Genomic DNA, 16841 nt, shown 5'->3' with positions numbered 1-16841 from the left:
AAGTCACTCCATTGACTCCATATCCATGTCTTTAAACCACTCTTGAACATATACAATTGACTCTCTCTAATTCGAACTCGAGCGGAGAATCTCATTTGTTCGAATTACAGAGAGATTCGAAAGATAGAAAGCATATTGGGAGGGTTTCTCTTTGACGAGGACTAGGAATAAGTTCGAAAGATTCAAATAATAGAGGCTCTAATAAGCGATAGTCTACTGTTACTGTAGTCTTTTCCTTAATTTTCTATCAAAACACTTCGTCATATCATCACTTTTCACGGCTACGTCTACCACCCCGTAATGAGTTGAAGCAAATTATCAAGCTAATCTAGCAACAAAAATATTCATAAATGGACATCCCTTGACGAGAAATATGGAGTCGATGAACAAACGTCAACATATTATAAGACCGTGTCTAAGTACATAAACTACAGGCCTGGTGAAACAACCGTTAAAGTGGGGAGGCTGAAGGCTCCCCAGTCTCCCCGCTTCCACCGGGCCTGAACTAGACTATAATGTCTAGTTATACAAGATCATATCACGAAATTATATAAGAAAACTATTCCTTGATTTTTATCGCATTCAACTTCCACACGACTGTTCGCTACAAATTCAGCATAAAACATCCAACAAAAGAAAGTATAATTCTGTACTCGTTCAAACCGTAACTCTTATTAAAAAATCAACCAAAAACTGCTGTTTCTTATCGCCTGTTAGAGAAAAGAAGGACATCAACTATATAAAGTAATTTCTAAAAAGTGACTGATTATTGTGTGGTAAAATGTTTATAAGCGTATTAAAAGATTATCACACACTGTTAAACATGTTATGAGAAAGAGCTCGATAATATGTTGAAGCTATTGGTTGTCCTGTGCATAAACTTTACCGCGTTTACCATGTACCTTGAGCTATTACCGAGTTTATGTATGTGTGTTTTGTCTGCGAAGGAGACAATTAGATTTAGATTTGTTAAAGGGCTCTGACCATAGTGAATTTTTCATAATTGTCGTGTTTAAAATGTGTTTTCTGCGACTGCTCTAACCAACAAAACTATGGCATGTTATACATGTTCTGTTAGACAAACTATTCCTGAATCTGAAAGTTCAAAAATTGCATTGAAAAAAATTGACGAAGAAGAAAATGAAGACTTTCGCGAAGAAGAGTATTTTCAACATTGAAGAGTTTAGTTTCGGCGAAGAAAAAGCATTTCGAATTTTTTTTTGCGGTAGATGGTGTATCTTTTATCGAACTAAAACTGTTTTTTCGGAAAATTTTTCTAAAAGCTTATTTGCTTCAAAATCTTCAAAACAGTGCTTCTTGACCAATTTTCCATCCCAATTTTTCATAGAAAAACAGCCATAACTTTTGATGCATTAATTTAGAAAATTTTATTAATTATTAGCGTCTTTATAAAGTTCATAACGTCACTTTTATGTTCAAATACTAAAATCAATCTTTCGACTATGATCAGAGCCCATAAATCCTGGTTGAGTGAGCGCTTTCACTGCCCTCGATTTTGGAGGTCAAAACTGCGGGCTGCTCCAAACCGAGTGATTGAAACGACAACAACCGACAACAACCTCGAAAGAGTAAATATATACTAGCAAACTCGAAATTGGCAGCATGGAGTGTAGGGCTACAAGGGGTGTTAGAAAAATATTTTTATCGCAAAAAGCAGAGGTTGAAGAAAAGGTAAAACCTAGACGATCCTAAAGTCACTAAAAAAAGAAAAATTTAGGAGACGGAATGGTTTTGAGAACAGAGTAAGTTTAATAAGGACAGAGTAAGCAGTGGAGGAGGTTTTTACTTTCATCTCAACTCTACCATGCAGCGGTATTTTTTCTGCAAACCACCGTGCTGACTGTCAACTGTGTGCATATTTCCCGCTTACTATCTATCTAACGGAAAATAGCATCGTCTAGGCAAAACCACGCTGTGATTTGATGTAACAAATCGACAATACCTTGCGTACTTCTCTATCAATTCTTTACTGTCGTTTTGTATAAGATTCCCATTTACACACTAAGATTCTCGCCACATTTCCAGAATCTTTCCGCTATTTTTCCCGGGATAACCGGCATGAGATTAGAAAGAGTTTGTTTGTAAAGGTACGGAAAATCTCGTGTTTACTCACGAAACTACCTAACTTTCCGAAGTTCATTTTTCAACTACCCGGAACCTTGGTCTTCTCCCGATAAAAGAGTGGCAAAGGAATATTAGTGCAGAAATGGGAATCTTATGCAGAACGACGGTATTCCTCATCGATTATGGTGTGGTTATGTGTAAAGACTCTTTAATATGTCGATAAAAAGAGAGTTTTCAAAATTGCGTATTTGCGCGTCTGAGGCCTGGGAAAGATGTGAGAATAATTTTCAAAAAACGTTCCAAACCCGCAGCTAATTTGAGCAAAGATTTCTTTCACATTTCAAACAACACTTTCTAGCAGTAATCAGTAATCTTGGTAGATTGAATAGTCTTTTTTGGATTGAATAATTTTCCGACACCCTTAGTTCTTGACTATTTACCTATAAAAATCCAAAATCGCAAAAATTCGGATGTTGCTGCAGTAAAGCCTCTTTATTTGTGATTATATGGCGCTTTTAATTGTTAAGGGAACTTTTGGATTGTTATAGCATGGATTTATTATAGAGACTCTGGATAAACATCGAATGAAACGGTGGAGAGCGGAGTATTGTCTTTCTATTGTTTCAGAAAACAATCGATGTACAGGCTTTGTCCACAAAGGACAACTGTCATGGCTGCTCGAAGGACTCTGATTTTGAAAATTAATTAATACTCTTATTTCTAAAAAGTTCTCTAACTTTTTCTGATCATACTTTTGCTGGCTAAAAGTTTGAAAATAAATGCTAGAATACCAAGCGAATACATGTATGAAATCTGGTGTGAGAAAAACATCATCAGACGAGTAAAATCAAACAAAATGCTTATAATGACACGAAATTTTGAATTGGGAATATCTTTCCAATATATCTCCAAGAAGGGCTGAGATTGATATATATTAGGCGTGAGTCTCATAGCTCCACTGTGGTATGAAAATCTTTTTGTGGCACGTGGGGGCACGGTGGCTTTCTTGAGGTTGAAGTTTAAAAATATCTTGTGTCAATATTCAATTTCTTATACATAGCATGTTTTTGCATCTTTCTCGAAATTTAAAACGTCATAACGGGTATAATTAGTAATTAACTAGATAAGTTTGAATCTCGGAGGAGAACTTAAAGTCTCATTTGGGAATTGGCTAAGTGTATTTTGATGAGAAATGCAATTAAAATGCTACGAAAAATTATTTAATAGTGGAAGGAGGGTGAACAATAATGTCATTACTGCGGACAAGGCTTGTACATGAGAAATTGGCAAAATTCAGCTCATTGTTTTTCCAGTGTCTATAATAATTCCATGGTTATAGGTAAAAACGGTAATCTCTTAGACTACTTTTTGACCTGTTTTTATTTGCTCGTTATTTTGGGACAGGCTGAGTTAATCAAGGGGCGCTAGAATGGTTTGAACATTTTGAGTGTATTTTTCATTAGAAATATTTTATCAATCTTAAAAATTTCTTTTCCATATACAACATAAATAATTTTTAAAGATAAGATTCTGGCATTTCATCAAGGCTGTCGAAATCATAGTCTTTGTAGTTTTGTCTTTTATCCATCGAAGAAATCTCATCAGAAACCTCATAACCGATACATGAAGACCTGCTGGAGTCTTCAAGATCCCTGTTATCTGAAGTTTGTGTTGAAATGTTTTTAGAAGTTGACAGGTGCCTTGTCAAAGAATGCTTTTCCAGTTTTGCCAACAAATAGCAGAATTGCTCTTGGACATCTGAGGAGCCGTCAAGATACCAAGAATCTCGGAGATTTTCTATTTCTTCCAGCATTTTATCTAATTCTTCATTGTCACTATCATTTGCGCATGCGCGAGTTTCCTGTCCGGGATTGTGTCTGAAATCGTTTGCGCATGCTCTAGAATCATTAATGAGATTGTCACTACACGACTGAGATTCTTCCATATTATCACAGTCAATTTCTGTATTTGAGCAACGTCTAATATTTTGTTTCGAATCTGAATTTTCCAAAGTTGACGATAACTTTGGATATTCAACAATTTCAGCTTTATTATCGGAGGTTTTTGATAAATCACCCAGTAGATTTCTTTTCAAGTCAATTAAATTTTCATTACTGGAGCTGAGATTAATGTGAACATCTTCATAGCTACCGTCTTTGAGATCAAAACTTCGATTATTATACCACGTTGGTTGTTCAGTAGTGGTGCAATCATTATCAAGACTGTTAGTACTTTCAGCGAAAGATTGTTGCGAATAACAAGACGATCTTTTACAGTTCGTTTCACTATCGATGTACGAGTTCCTGTGGAACCCTCCGAAGGTTTTACTATGAGTTATGCCGCTGTTTCTCTTTAATGAATCATGACTAAGCAGACTGCTTCGTTCAGAATGACTTGAGACTTCAGATTCTTCTGAAATTTGATCAAAACAAGATTTCTGTCCATTATTATGTGTTTCAAAGCTCCCCGAATCAGTCATATTGAAAATACCTGTTTTTCTACGCCTCGAAGTTACTGCCTTAGTTGGCAGTGTATTGTTATTCAAAATTTCAGTAACACTCGATCTTGGAGATACTCTACTTGTTAGAAGATTCAGTTTATCTTTCAAGCTTGAACTGTTAACTCGCGTTGGTGGAAGTACTGAGAAACTATCATCAAAGATGAACGCTTTTGGATTTTGGATTTGTGCTGGTACTGAATGTTTACGTATTCTGGCTTTATCTTCATGATTTATACTGGTACTGGCTGCTAAGGCGGGTAACGTTAACTTACGTTGCCGATCCTGTACCAGAGCTTGGGAAATCTTACGATGTCGTCTCTCTTTCTTTTCTTGATCACTCATATTCGAAATGGTTGATAATTTACGGAACGGATTTGACGTGACTGAGAATTTGAACTTAACACGTTTTGTTGACATTGGAGGTGAGGAAACCGGCGTTTGATCTTTATCCGTCGCAACGCTCCATTCGTCCTCTTCTTCTGCCTCTTCATAAATAGAATCAAGAGATCCGGCACTTATAACGTTGACCGGGTTTCGAGTGATAATTCCTTCCCGGAATAAATCTGGATGTCCTGTCAGTCCGGGTGAACATGGAGGAGCTAATGTTGTTGAAGTGTTGTTATTTTCCTCTGAATGAGAGCACAAAAATAAACGTTTATAAGCTCTCAAGAAGTATTTGTTTAATCCACCATAAATGAATGGGTTCATGATATAGTTCAAGTAATGGAAGATAACAAATGTTGAGGTAACACTTTCTGAGAATTTAGCTCCTTGTTTGAAACTATAAACAAGCCATATAATTTGATTAGGTAACGAGCTGATTGCAAAGATCACGATGATGAGAAGGAACATGAAAAATGTTCGGATCGTTTGCCGTCGGCGACCGTTTGCGATGAAATAATCGGCATTATCGTATGACGAGGACGCCGAAGACGAAGTCCGTTTATAATAGTTGCTAACACGGAACATCTTCAAGCAAAACATCAAACACATGTCCTTAGCTTCTCCCGAATAAGTTGTCGATAAAATCGATTCTGTTCGACCTCGTTTGGCGAATCGTGCACGTATTTCTTCCTCGTTGTTCAATCTTAACGACATTGATCGAGCAGTACGCGCTTCTTCTGATAAACGAATCGTATGGTCATTCTGTCTTTTAAGGTGGATCCAGGCGCTTGTATAAAAGAACATCATTAATGCAAGGGGTAGTAAATATTGTAATAAAAACAAGAGTATTGTATAGAATTTTGCTGTACCGGTATCCCAAATCTCTGCACAGTATCGTAGCTCCGTCCCAGGGATAACTGCGAGTCTAATATGAACTGCGTAAGGAATAATAGTGACGTAACCATACACATGATTTGCAAATATCATTTTTAAAGTATGTTTTTGACAAGATCTCCAAGTCATCGGGTGGACTATAGCAATCCATCGCTCGATTGTTATAGTCAGTAACGAGGATACTGAAACATTCACAGCCCACGTGGCAAATGGATAGATAAGTTGACATCCAAGTTCACCAAATATAAAATCATGATGGTGTCTTTTAGTTAACAGTTGGAACGGAATCGAAAATACTACAACACAAATATTGCAGAATGATAAATTGAGGACCAGATAATTCAAAGATGTTTGAAGACGTTTATCGAATATGATTGCACTGATGACGACAAGGTTACCAAGGAAACCAACGATGCAGATGATGATTTGTGGTATATCCTTAGCTTCAACTGGTAACAAATCTGTAGGTTTTATTGTTGTGTTGTTACTCATGTTTCCAAGACGATGTTGTTGAATTTGTCAGTATGCTTTGGAATCAAACGGTTTATAGTGTCTTCTCATTGCAGTTCAGTTGTGGTTAGATGTTGACATTTTCATTTTTCAATACTTATTTCGTTTTTTTTTCAGATATTGCTGGAAGATAAGAATTAATAAGAAGATAAGGAAATTAGTTTCATAAAAATCATTAGACTTATCCCAACCCTCACAAAAGCATCAGGCTACGTTAGAATTAGAATTGAAAAACCCACGTTACCGAGTGTTGAATAAATTTGAAGTCGTACCTTGGTCCGTATCATAAATATTTCAATCCATCTCATTTTATAAGCAAGAATAATACATCACGTGTTAACTGCCGTATCCCAATAACCGATAAATCCGTTAAAAATGTAACAATAACGCGACGTTGGATAAGCTTCAAACATAGCTACTGCCAGCTAATAAAGCGTTTGGTTTTAATTCCAATTTACTACCCCTGTCTTGTATGATATTCGGCTGAAAAACGCCGAGACATAGAAAATCAAAAAAAAACAACAAACAAACAAACAGACAAAATCACCAAAAATGATATCTTGCACAGAAAGAAGTTTTTACCAAAAGAAGTCTGGTCAACCTTTAGCAAAGAATATTGATAACAACATTATCAAAGAAAACCAAACGTAGAAAGAAAATATCCTCCACCTTACCAATGATGGGAGAAGAATCTCTCGAAACGTAGCATAACGTAAATATCGTGATCCAAGCCACGATAAACTTCCAAAATGAATATCACTGGGTCGAAAAACTCAAACTTAGAAACAACATAGAAAGTCGTATTTCAACAACTTTGGCAAACTCTCCCGAGCCAATACAGTAACTACCAAACACAATAACTACACACGAAAATAACAAGATATCGTAAAAACGCGGAACGGAAAAGATTTCGTAATTTCGTAAATAATAACAATATCTTAGGATTGAGGATGCGATTTTATGTGAAAAATAGAGATGTAAAGGGAATTAGCAAGGACATCTGAGAAACATATGCTTTATGTGTATTTTGGCAACGTTGATGCAATAGACCTTTTCATAAATTACGTCATGAACATCACTTGTCTCGTATTCAAACAATTTCCATAGTGATTATGATTATTAAAGCTAACCGTCAAATCTGTGATAAAAGGCCAAGAAATTGTCGATCTTTTCCATGAAACCAAGTTGATACAGGCTAAAGGAACATTATTTTAGTTTAGCGCTTTTAGCTGATTAGGAATCGGATCCCTGGCAATGCATTAATAGTTAACGGCAATTCTAAAATGAACAGACTAAGTCGCCAGACACTCTCAACATGGAAAACAAAACAAATTTCTTCACTCTAATAAACCCTTTTAAATTTTCTCTAAATCATCACAGGACATCTTTCCCGCTACACACGTTAATTGAAAATCAAAACATTAACCTTTTTTCTTATCTTTGTATAGAAAACTCTTCAAAATCCAAGTCTTATAGCATAGAAACAGAATGCAAAGATTTTACATTCCTTCGATTCTTCGTCGTTCTCATGTTGATTATCGACAACGTTCATGAGCGTGCTTGTGCCACAAAGCAAAAGTACAGTCGACACTCTCTAATTCGACTTTCGTATTTGACAATCATTTGACATTATTGAAAGTAGCCGTCAACAAGAAACTCTCATAAACGACACTTGACAATTCGATTTACGACACCTGATATCGATGAAAATTCAATTCTCCTTGAAATCCGAATCAGAGAGCGTCGACTGTATCTTAATTTTGTAACGATGCATGTATTCTAGTATGATTCGAGGAAATTAAACTACTCCGAGGGTTTTCTAAGGTCGCAACAAATAATTTTCCATTAGTATTTGGATCAGGCTGACGTTATGTATGAAGAAAATAAATCATTATTATGTAGCTAATGAACCAGAGTGATGCTTTAAACGCAATTGAAGCCCTCTGGCTTCAACATATAAATACAAAGCTAAAAATCTTGATATTGAGGTATACGAGGATAGCGAATTCCATAACAATGAAAATATTGCCCTTTGCTGGGATTATCAGTACTAGGGTGGTGGGTCAACCAAACACTGGGGAACGAATTTTGAAAGGTGGTATTTTGGGAGAAATTAGGCGAACGAAGCAAGCACGAGAATATTTTCTTTTTTTGGCTAAAAACTGCTGATTCTGAGGTGTAAGAAAGCAAAGGTCGTAATCGTAAGGTGACTTATTGCGCTCCTTGTCTTTTGGCACCCCTCAAAAACTGGCCACTGAGAGCGGGGGGAGGGAGTTTCCCCCTTCTGCCCCCCTGCCATCATGCTGCTGATGATCAGCCAACTTAATGATGGAATAAAAATTTACCCTGAAAATAAAACTCCTACCCAGTCAAGATTAAGCTCAAGTTTGAATAAAACTCAAAAGGTTCTGGATATATAAGTAAGATAAATCTGAGTTTTAAACTGATGATAAGGGGGTCACTATAACTCCGATGGATACTAATAAATAATTGTCTAGAAAAAAAGACTAAAAGATATGAAGATTTAAGCCAAGCGTGTCAAATTTCCAAAGTGTACATGCAACTTTGAATATTGTGTTAACCCTAAAGCAAATATAATTGGTATGTTCTAAACGATTTCTAAGTATAGTGTAAATTATTACACATTTCACACCTTAAAAGTCAGTTTGAACTCAAAAGATCTTAAAGTTTTAGGATCTTTATCAAATACAGAAATACGTCAGAAATTGATGACGTCAAACTTCTAAAATGACCTAAAGTTTCAGCTAAGATGATCGACAGACAAATATGGTAGTTTTTGCGAGCTAACAACTCCTTTCATTCAGAACTTACATATGCATCTCTTTTGGAAATTTTAGCTCCTAGTTTACTTTTTGAGTTAAAGATTCATTACGTCCAACTTTAATATGTAAATATCCCAGCTGACAGACCAACGATTAATGATTAATGGTCTGCTAATTGTGTAATTGTTATGTTCCAGAGACATTTGCACAAAAATCCTATTTTATAGACGATTAAATCCTCTTTCTTACTAGTGTAATAACCTCTCCCTACTCTAAGCCAACAATTTCCCATGAAAAAAAATCAAGAAGCATATTCTGTTCCCTTTGGAAGTGTTTTGAATTAATAATTTTCATTATTTCATAATACCTAAAATAATTTTTTCTACATGGTCACACTTGCTCACATTCATGCTGTGAGGTTCTGTATAGAAAATCACGTCAAAGATTACGTCATTTGACCACGGATAATTGAAATAAAGAAAATTGTTCATTGGCCTCACGCAAAGAAATGGGAGGAGTACCAGGAAATTATGAGAACAGCATGAAAAAAAAAAATTATTTGATGAATTATATAATTATAATTTTCATGTCAAAATAGTAAAGCATTGGTAAACAACTACATTAGACCATTTTATTTTGAGTTATTCCACTTTATTCCTTTATTCCTTTTTAACAAAGTACCCCTTCGCTTTAATCTCCTACTTTAGGTGACACGAGTCAATTCTTTCAGTACAATACTAACCAGTTAAATTCCCTTTACTTATGAACGATTCTTTCAGCTGCTGGTAATTTTTAATAAAGGATTCCTAAAAAAAAACTGAAAAGATTTTAGAAAGAGCTTTCCAACGAACCCAAACATGACCTATTTTGATTTAACCAAAGTCGAGGGAATTGCATTTAAAATAGACGTATACACCATGGCCTTGAAAATATCCTTGTATTTTAGTTTCCCACAGTATCAAAGGAGTTAAGAAACCTCCGAATTCTGTCTGATATCATTTGGTGTCAATTTTTTTTATTTCCGAGTTTGATTTTATTCCATGATTAATACAAAATGTTTGACTTCTTTTGTTTACTCCATAACGTTGCTTCAATGATCATTTTTAGACAAACCTCTACAACTCGAATGTCTCCTTAATTCGTATAAGTTTTCTCGTCCTTTCAGAACAATGCAAACCTTATCTATATCTCGAAATTTTCCCATGCGTGTTCGAGCTATGGAAACTCCACTGTAATACAACAAAATTCAAAAATTCGGCACCAACCTGTCAACGATCAAGAGCAAAAATTTGATGTGAGCTTTCATCAATTAAAAATACAAAATCCATCAAAGCTTATTAATTTTGAACATGTAAACAAGGGATAAGAGGGATTATGATCAAATTATGGTCACAAAAACATACCGTTTCATATAAAAATGCTATCTCATTTTAGGGATCTTAATAATGTTTGAGTAAGATAACGATTCATTGATTGTAAAACGAAGATTAGGATCAACAATTACAGCGCCTTTAGTTCCTACTTTTGCTAACCATAATACAATTTTCTAGAGGTTGTTGGAAATAACCACCAAAAAAATTAAATAAGAACATCCCCTCCTCACAGTCCCGGAAGCAAAAATTGGCTAACATATCGTCTTCAGTGGAAATTATACCCTAAATTTTTTGTTCGCCCGCTGAAAATAATCAGATAAGCAAATCCTCACTGCCTCACTATTTCTTCCCATCCCAGCTGGAGTTTTAGTCTGTTATTTTTACCCACTGGCTGAAAAAATCCTACCGGGTGTACCAAGGTATTTGACACAATTTCGACAGCCTTCAATGAGGCAATAAAGCGACTAAATACCCTTATGCCCTTATGGAAAACAGTGAGCCCAAAACAAACTAGAACTTGAATTTAAAACTTTTCCATGACTAGTTTTTCGATTTAAAAAGGGTCTTAGGAAATTTTAAAGAAGGAAAAAGCATTACGCTTGATTGAAGAGAGCTTCATTAGAATCTAACATATTTTGAGCAGTCTATGCAAAAAAATGAATGCCTAAGAAATAATTTCAACTTTTTCATAAAACTTGAATTAGACCTAACCACGAAGACTTACTTTTTTTAAAAAGGACCATAATTCAAGCTCTCAGAAGAGGATGATAAAACTTATCTTAGCGTATTTTATACAATGTACAAACTATGGTAAACGTATTTCCTACACTGTCCCATAGAGCAATGAATTAACATAATAAAAGAAATTGAAAAAGAGGGTGGGTTAATGAAGTTAACAAAAACACACCCAAAATAATTTGATCAAAATTAAAAAAACAAAAGCCGCAAGGATGTAAATTTATATGTGCTCTTTTCAACTTCTTTCTTGATATTTTTTACCTGACTGATGTTTAATTATCTGATTCATTTTAAATCCTACTCACGCATCTAAAATTAAGCTTTCTCTATTTTGAACAAAAACATTATGTCATGAGAAAGTTCAAAAGTGGCACCAAATAAAAAAAACAGAAACACAATTTCTCATTTCATTCAAAATTGAAAGAAACGTGGTTTTCAAGATACTCTGTTAAAACACTTTCCAACTTAAGTCTTGTTTTCAATCCATATCTATATCTATTCGAACTATGCCATCAATTTTCAACCAGTCAAAATTAATTTTTGAAGTGAATGAAAAAAAACACAGTAAATATAAAGCCACTTATTTAAACCCTGGATAAAGCCCACATCTAACCGTGCTAAGCTCGAAGCGAAATGTATGTTGTTAAAATATTAAACATTCCTTTCGCGATACGCGCCAAATTTCTGTTTTAAATTGTTAAATTCAAACAGTGATTTGATTTTTTAAAGCAATAGCTTATCACGGCGTGATTACTGGTACTTTTCTACAAGAAATTTTTTGTAAAATGTTCAAATATTTCATAGCATATGGAAATTATTGAGATACAATCTTGAAAAACACGTGCGAAGGTTTGTGCCAGCTTTCAAACGAAAATTTTTAAGGTCAGAATGAAAAATCCAAAAATCCGATCCGAGCTTTATAGTCATAAAGATCACTGCTTTCATAATTCTTATAAATAAAATCCAAAAAAATAAGCAAGCTGGGATTTTTTGTATCTGTTTTGCTTTAGCTATTTTCTTACTAAGGGTCACCTAGTCAAAAGGAGGTCCCAAAAAATTAGTGTTTCAATGCAATAGTTAAAACGTGATCGGATCTGTCGTTTAGAAAGGAAAGATTGCTATTCTTTTGAAACAGCTACATTAATGTAAGTTAAGTTGGATGCGTCAAATTCATAAGTTTCAATTGTGTATATTATCTTCTTTGTTTTTAATAAATGTTTCAATGTTTCTTGGCATCGTTGAAAAGATATTTCCAAGTACTATATAGAATTATTTGAAAGCATGTAGTAGAAAATCAATCTATTTTCTTTTACTTCTCTTTAATGCTGATTGGAAAAAGGCATAAAACTAAGATCCATTTTATAGAAGCTACCAATATGTAACAGCCTAAAACAGAAAATAAAGAGGGGTTTTAGTCATAGAAAAGCAAAATACTTAACCCTTTAAGTGCCAATGTCGTATATATCAAGCATGGGCTATGTAGGAGGGCGAAGCCCTCCTGTATTGCCCAGTTTGAGTTAGAAATCGTCATTTTGGTCTAACTCGTAAGAATCGGATTGGGATTCACGGCCAAGCAAAAAAAATAAATCAAAAGTGAGTCTTTTGATATTTTAAGCTAAAAAGTCAAAAAAAATGCAAAAATTTGACAAAAATCCGCTTTTTTAAGATTTTGACCGCTTTTTGACCATTTTTGGTCAATGAGTGATCCAAGATCCTCCACATTTGGCCCTGATTAACTTGATTCTGTCCTCCAGTGAATTAGTTTGAAGTTTTACCACTCGGCACCTTTTTATCATTCAGTCAGGTCCGCGCAGTGGAAGGTCGAAGGCGCCTAAAAGAAAGAGGAGACTCTAAGCTATCCAACGGACTATAAACGAGCTTCTACGTCCTTCTAGATCCGAAGATATAAGCCTTTAAAGTTTGAACTAGCGATTTTTTTAAAAAAAATTATAAAAAAAATGACCGTGGCACTCAAAAGGTTAATCTAAACACTCATATTGCCATCATCTTGTAGACTGTCCATACCACAAAACTTAAGAAAGTATACACCAGCTACCTCAACCAAATAATATTGTTTTGTATGATTCTCCAGGTATAAAATCCACCCACTAACTGGCTTTCCAATACGCTTCATTATCTAATAAACTGTGCTTCGAAATCTTATTAGAAAATCGGTTCCTTTTGAGAGCTCCAAGAAACTGAGTAGTGGTAAATGATATTATGCGAAAAACGTGCTCCTATGGATTAATAAAAAAGCACAGACTCGATCGCCTTGCTCACATCGAGCAATTCAATTGACGTAGAAGATATTCCCCTTTGACAAGCGTTTGTGTTTTTGAGCAGCGGAGAAGGTTAGCTTCTGATTTGTCAAGATCCTGATCAACTGAGGATGACGACGGTAAACAAGCACTTTAACCGTCCCCAATTATGCGGGTCAGAACTGCAGGTAGTTCCAAATCGCTGTCCTCAAAAACGTAAAATAAAAAACTCGATATTACATTCTAGTCGATTTTTTAACAAGTCGAATACTCTACAAATGGAACAATATTCCTAAGCCTTAATGAACACTCTAGAATGAGAAATGTCCCCTCTTTGCAAGTTCTTTATAATATACTATCTCCTCTCTAGTCTAATATACTGACTAAATAGGAGACATGCCAACACAACGACAACAATCGTCTGTATCATTTCCGTGTTTCCGCGTTAAAAATAAACAAAACCAAAGGCCAAATAAAAACAAAAAGGATTAGCTTTTTCCCGTTGAAAATCAACATCTTTTCTGTTTAAGCGGATGCGCTTAATTTAGTCAAATGTGCAAACAGAACATTGTAGCTTTCTCACGCAGGATAGCACTTAGATTTCTTTTAGCTTTCCCTGCCCAAAACTTTTGCCAAAACATTGATTTTTAGAGCAACTTTTTTAGCTACAACCATCGTCTAAACACCAACTCTTCGTCTAAACTTAAAGCAATTAATACATATACCTACTATCATCCCACCCATTCATAATTTTTAACTCGAGGTAAAGAGAATTCAATTATCAAAAATTAATTGGTTTCCACAGTCAACAAAGTAGCTGCTTTTACGGGAGGGGTTTAGCTGTTCCAAAATCAAGGATAACCCAGTCACCTTTAATGATTATTGTTCTGATAATGAATATTTAAATTTATCTCAAATATAAAAAGACATCACTGTTATGGCTGATGAGGCAGTAAATTTCAGTTTGCCAGACAAACGGGTAAATCCAAAGATTGACTAAAAGATTGCCAATAAAGGCGTGTCAATATCCAAACTCCGATGATGCCTATTGGGTCTAGACTGTGGAGCTTGAAATATTAACAGCTAGAGGAGGAGTCTGGCTAGTACTGTAAAAATAGGGGCGTGATGGCTCATACAAAATGATCTTAATAAAGATGAAGACAGAGCCTTATATATGCCATGACGGCAATTGAATGGTTTTTAAATCCGATTATCGCAGACACAAAGAAAACAATGAAAAAGACAAGTTGCTGATGTGCAACCCTAAGGATCAAATAGTTTTGATATGGTATAAGAGGGAGGAGAAGAACTGAGAGTTACAGAGACAACGGCAGGCTGTAGGCTATTACCACAGAGGTTATGAAATGTCATAATTAAAATCCATAGATTCCCATTTCAAAAACATATGCTTAAACAGAACAAGTGTACATACACACGTGATATCAATAAAAACATCGAGGTTGATTTACCACACGTTCCCTGCCCCAAACCCTTCCTCTTCCATGAAATATCTCGCATGAAGCTTCTTAAAACGTGAAAAACCGCTTTGTGGTGCTCGGGCTGATACAAACTAAACTTGCAGCAGAAATTCAAGATCAAAAAATGAATTTTCATGCAAACGCTAACATTTTCATAAACTTTTCAAGTCTTAGTTTAGTCAGCTTTTGTTGAGACTGGTATTTGGTAGTAAATTTACAAGAAAAACTTCTTTCGACGATGGTATCGAAAACTCAAGCGTAGAGGCGGCGCTTTCCTGAAAAATGTAAGATATCCTTGTATTGAAGTGATTAAAGTAAAAATAAATTTTGAAAGTAACTGTCTTATGAAATTTCCTACACCGAAGAAAACAAAACAACAATCACTGGCAGCCATATCCATCTATTTCACCGCCGTTCTATTTCTTATTGAATCGTTTATTTTTTCTAATTACTGCTAAAAAGATCAAGCAAATTTATATGGTACATAAGCGATAATATTCCCTTATCAACTTGTGAGGGCGATGTGATCAAACCAACTTTTAATTGCTCTCTTGAAAAGAATGCAAAGTCAGCAAAAAATTGATTGTTTCCTCCCACAGATATCTGTAAAGCCCGAAGGGCTAGATTTGCAGCTTTTATCAAAAAGTGAAGCTCATCTTTGGAAGGATTTCCTACCAGAGTCACGTGACTAAAATATGCAATTTCACCGGTTTGAGAGATGTGAAATAGCGTTTGTCGCCTACGTTTTTTATCTCGCGCTCCGAAAACAATTAAAATGCTAGATCCTATCCATCGGCACGAAATTTAAAAAGTCAAATTTTTTGCTTTTTCATTGCTTTTTTTTTGCTGGAGAAAGCTTAAAGTTGCAAATAAAGCCCTTCGGCTTAGATTCGTCTGTGTTTCCTCCTCCTCATAAAAACGTTAGAAAAGTGACTCATTTCATTCAGAGTTTTAACGTACAACTCATAGTGTAATTCAAGAGCTGTTTAGTATCGCAAAAGTAGTGTAGACCAAGAGACAAAGGGTGAGAAAATTTATGCACAAGACCATTTGGCGATATAAATAAAGAGATAAGATTTTCCAATCATGGAAATATCTTGAAAATATGATATTACCATAAACTTTTGTAAATATGGAAATATGACTTTTCTATATTTCCAAAGTTGTGGAAATATCATATTTCATGATATTTCCAATTCTGAATTTCATTGAAACATCATATTTTCAAGATATATTTACTGATCTCAAACACTTTTTCAAGAAAGCATAAGAAATCCACCAAAAATCTACCGTACTTACAGTTAACAATCCAAAAGTTTAATCAAATAAAAGTATTTCCGCTGAAAATGCAAGTAGCCAATTATTTTGACATATTAACGAAGCTGGCAGCTCAAAGAAACTGCCCAACAGAATTCTCCCAAATTATGTGCCAGCTTGGTTTTAACTTATTTCAAAGTGGCTGTTTACCATAGCACTATCCGATTTTTTTGGGATTTTGGCGTGTTTGATTGTTGAGCAGACTTTTGGACTGATAGCCATAAGTGCGGTATCGGCTATATAGTATTAAGATTGTATGCACTCAATATCAAATGGACCATTCCATTTTATATCTATACAGAGGGATGGACGAAAACTTCCAGGGGTTAATCGGAGAACAATTTCCAAGTGGTCTAAAAGAGTGTTTTTTTTTCATTTTCCAGGGTATAAAAAGTTATTCTAAATTTCCAGGGGGTAAAAAACAGGTTTTAATCCACCTTCACTTTAAAGCGTAAAAAGAAATCTTTCCAAATTTTACCATTTTCCAGGGGGTGTCCTCATATTTCCAAGAATTTTATTTT

The 16841-nt window shown here is 35.0% G+C and overlaps 1 protein-coding gene across 1 annotated transcript; it reads right to left on the bottom strand.

Annotated features, from left to right (window-relative positions):
- Positions 1 to 3515: 3515 nt before the first annotated feature.
- Positions 3516 to 6492, bottom strand: LOC136816781 (uncharacterized). The gene has a single exon (XM_067073101.1). It carries the CDS (start codon positions 6353 to 6355, stop codon positions 3602 to 3604), a length of 2754 nt encoding a protein of 917 aa, XP_066929202.1. The 5' UTR covers positions 6356 to 6492; the 3' UTR covers positions 3516 to 3601.
- Between the last annotated feature and the right edge of the window lie 10349 nt (positions 6493 to 16841).

This window comes from Clytia hemisphaerica, unplaced genomic scaffold (assembly GCF_902728285.1).
Source record: "Clytia hemisphaerica strain Z4C2 unplaced genomic scaffold, Clytia hemisphaerica genome assembly, whole genome shotgun sequence".
Classification (NCBI taxonomy): domain Eukaryota; kingdom Metazoa; phylum Cnidaria; class Hydrozoa; order Leptothecata; family Clytiidae; genus Clytia; species Clytia hemisphaerica.
This window is presented reverse-complemented; position numbering and strand designations above follow the sequence as displayed.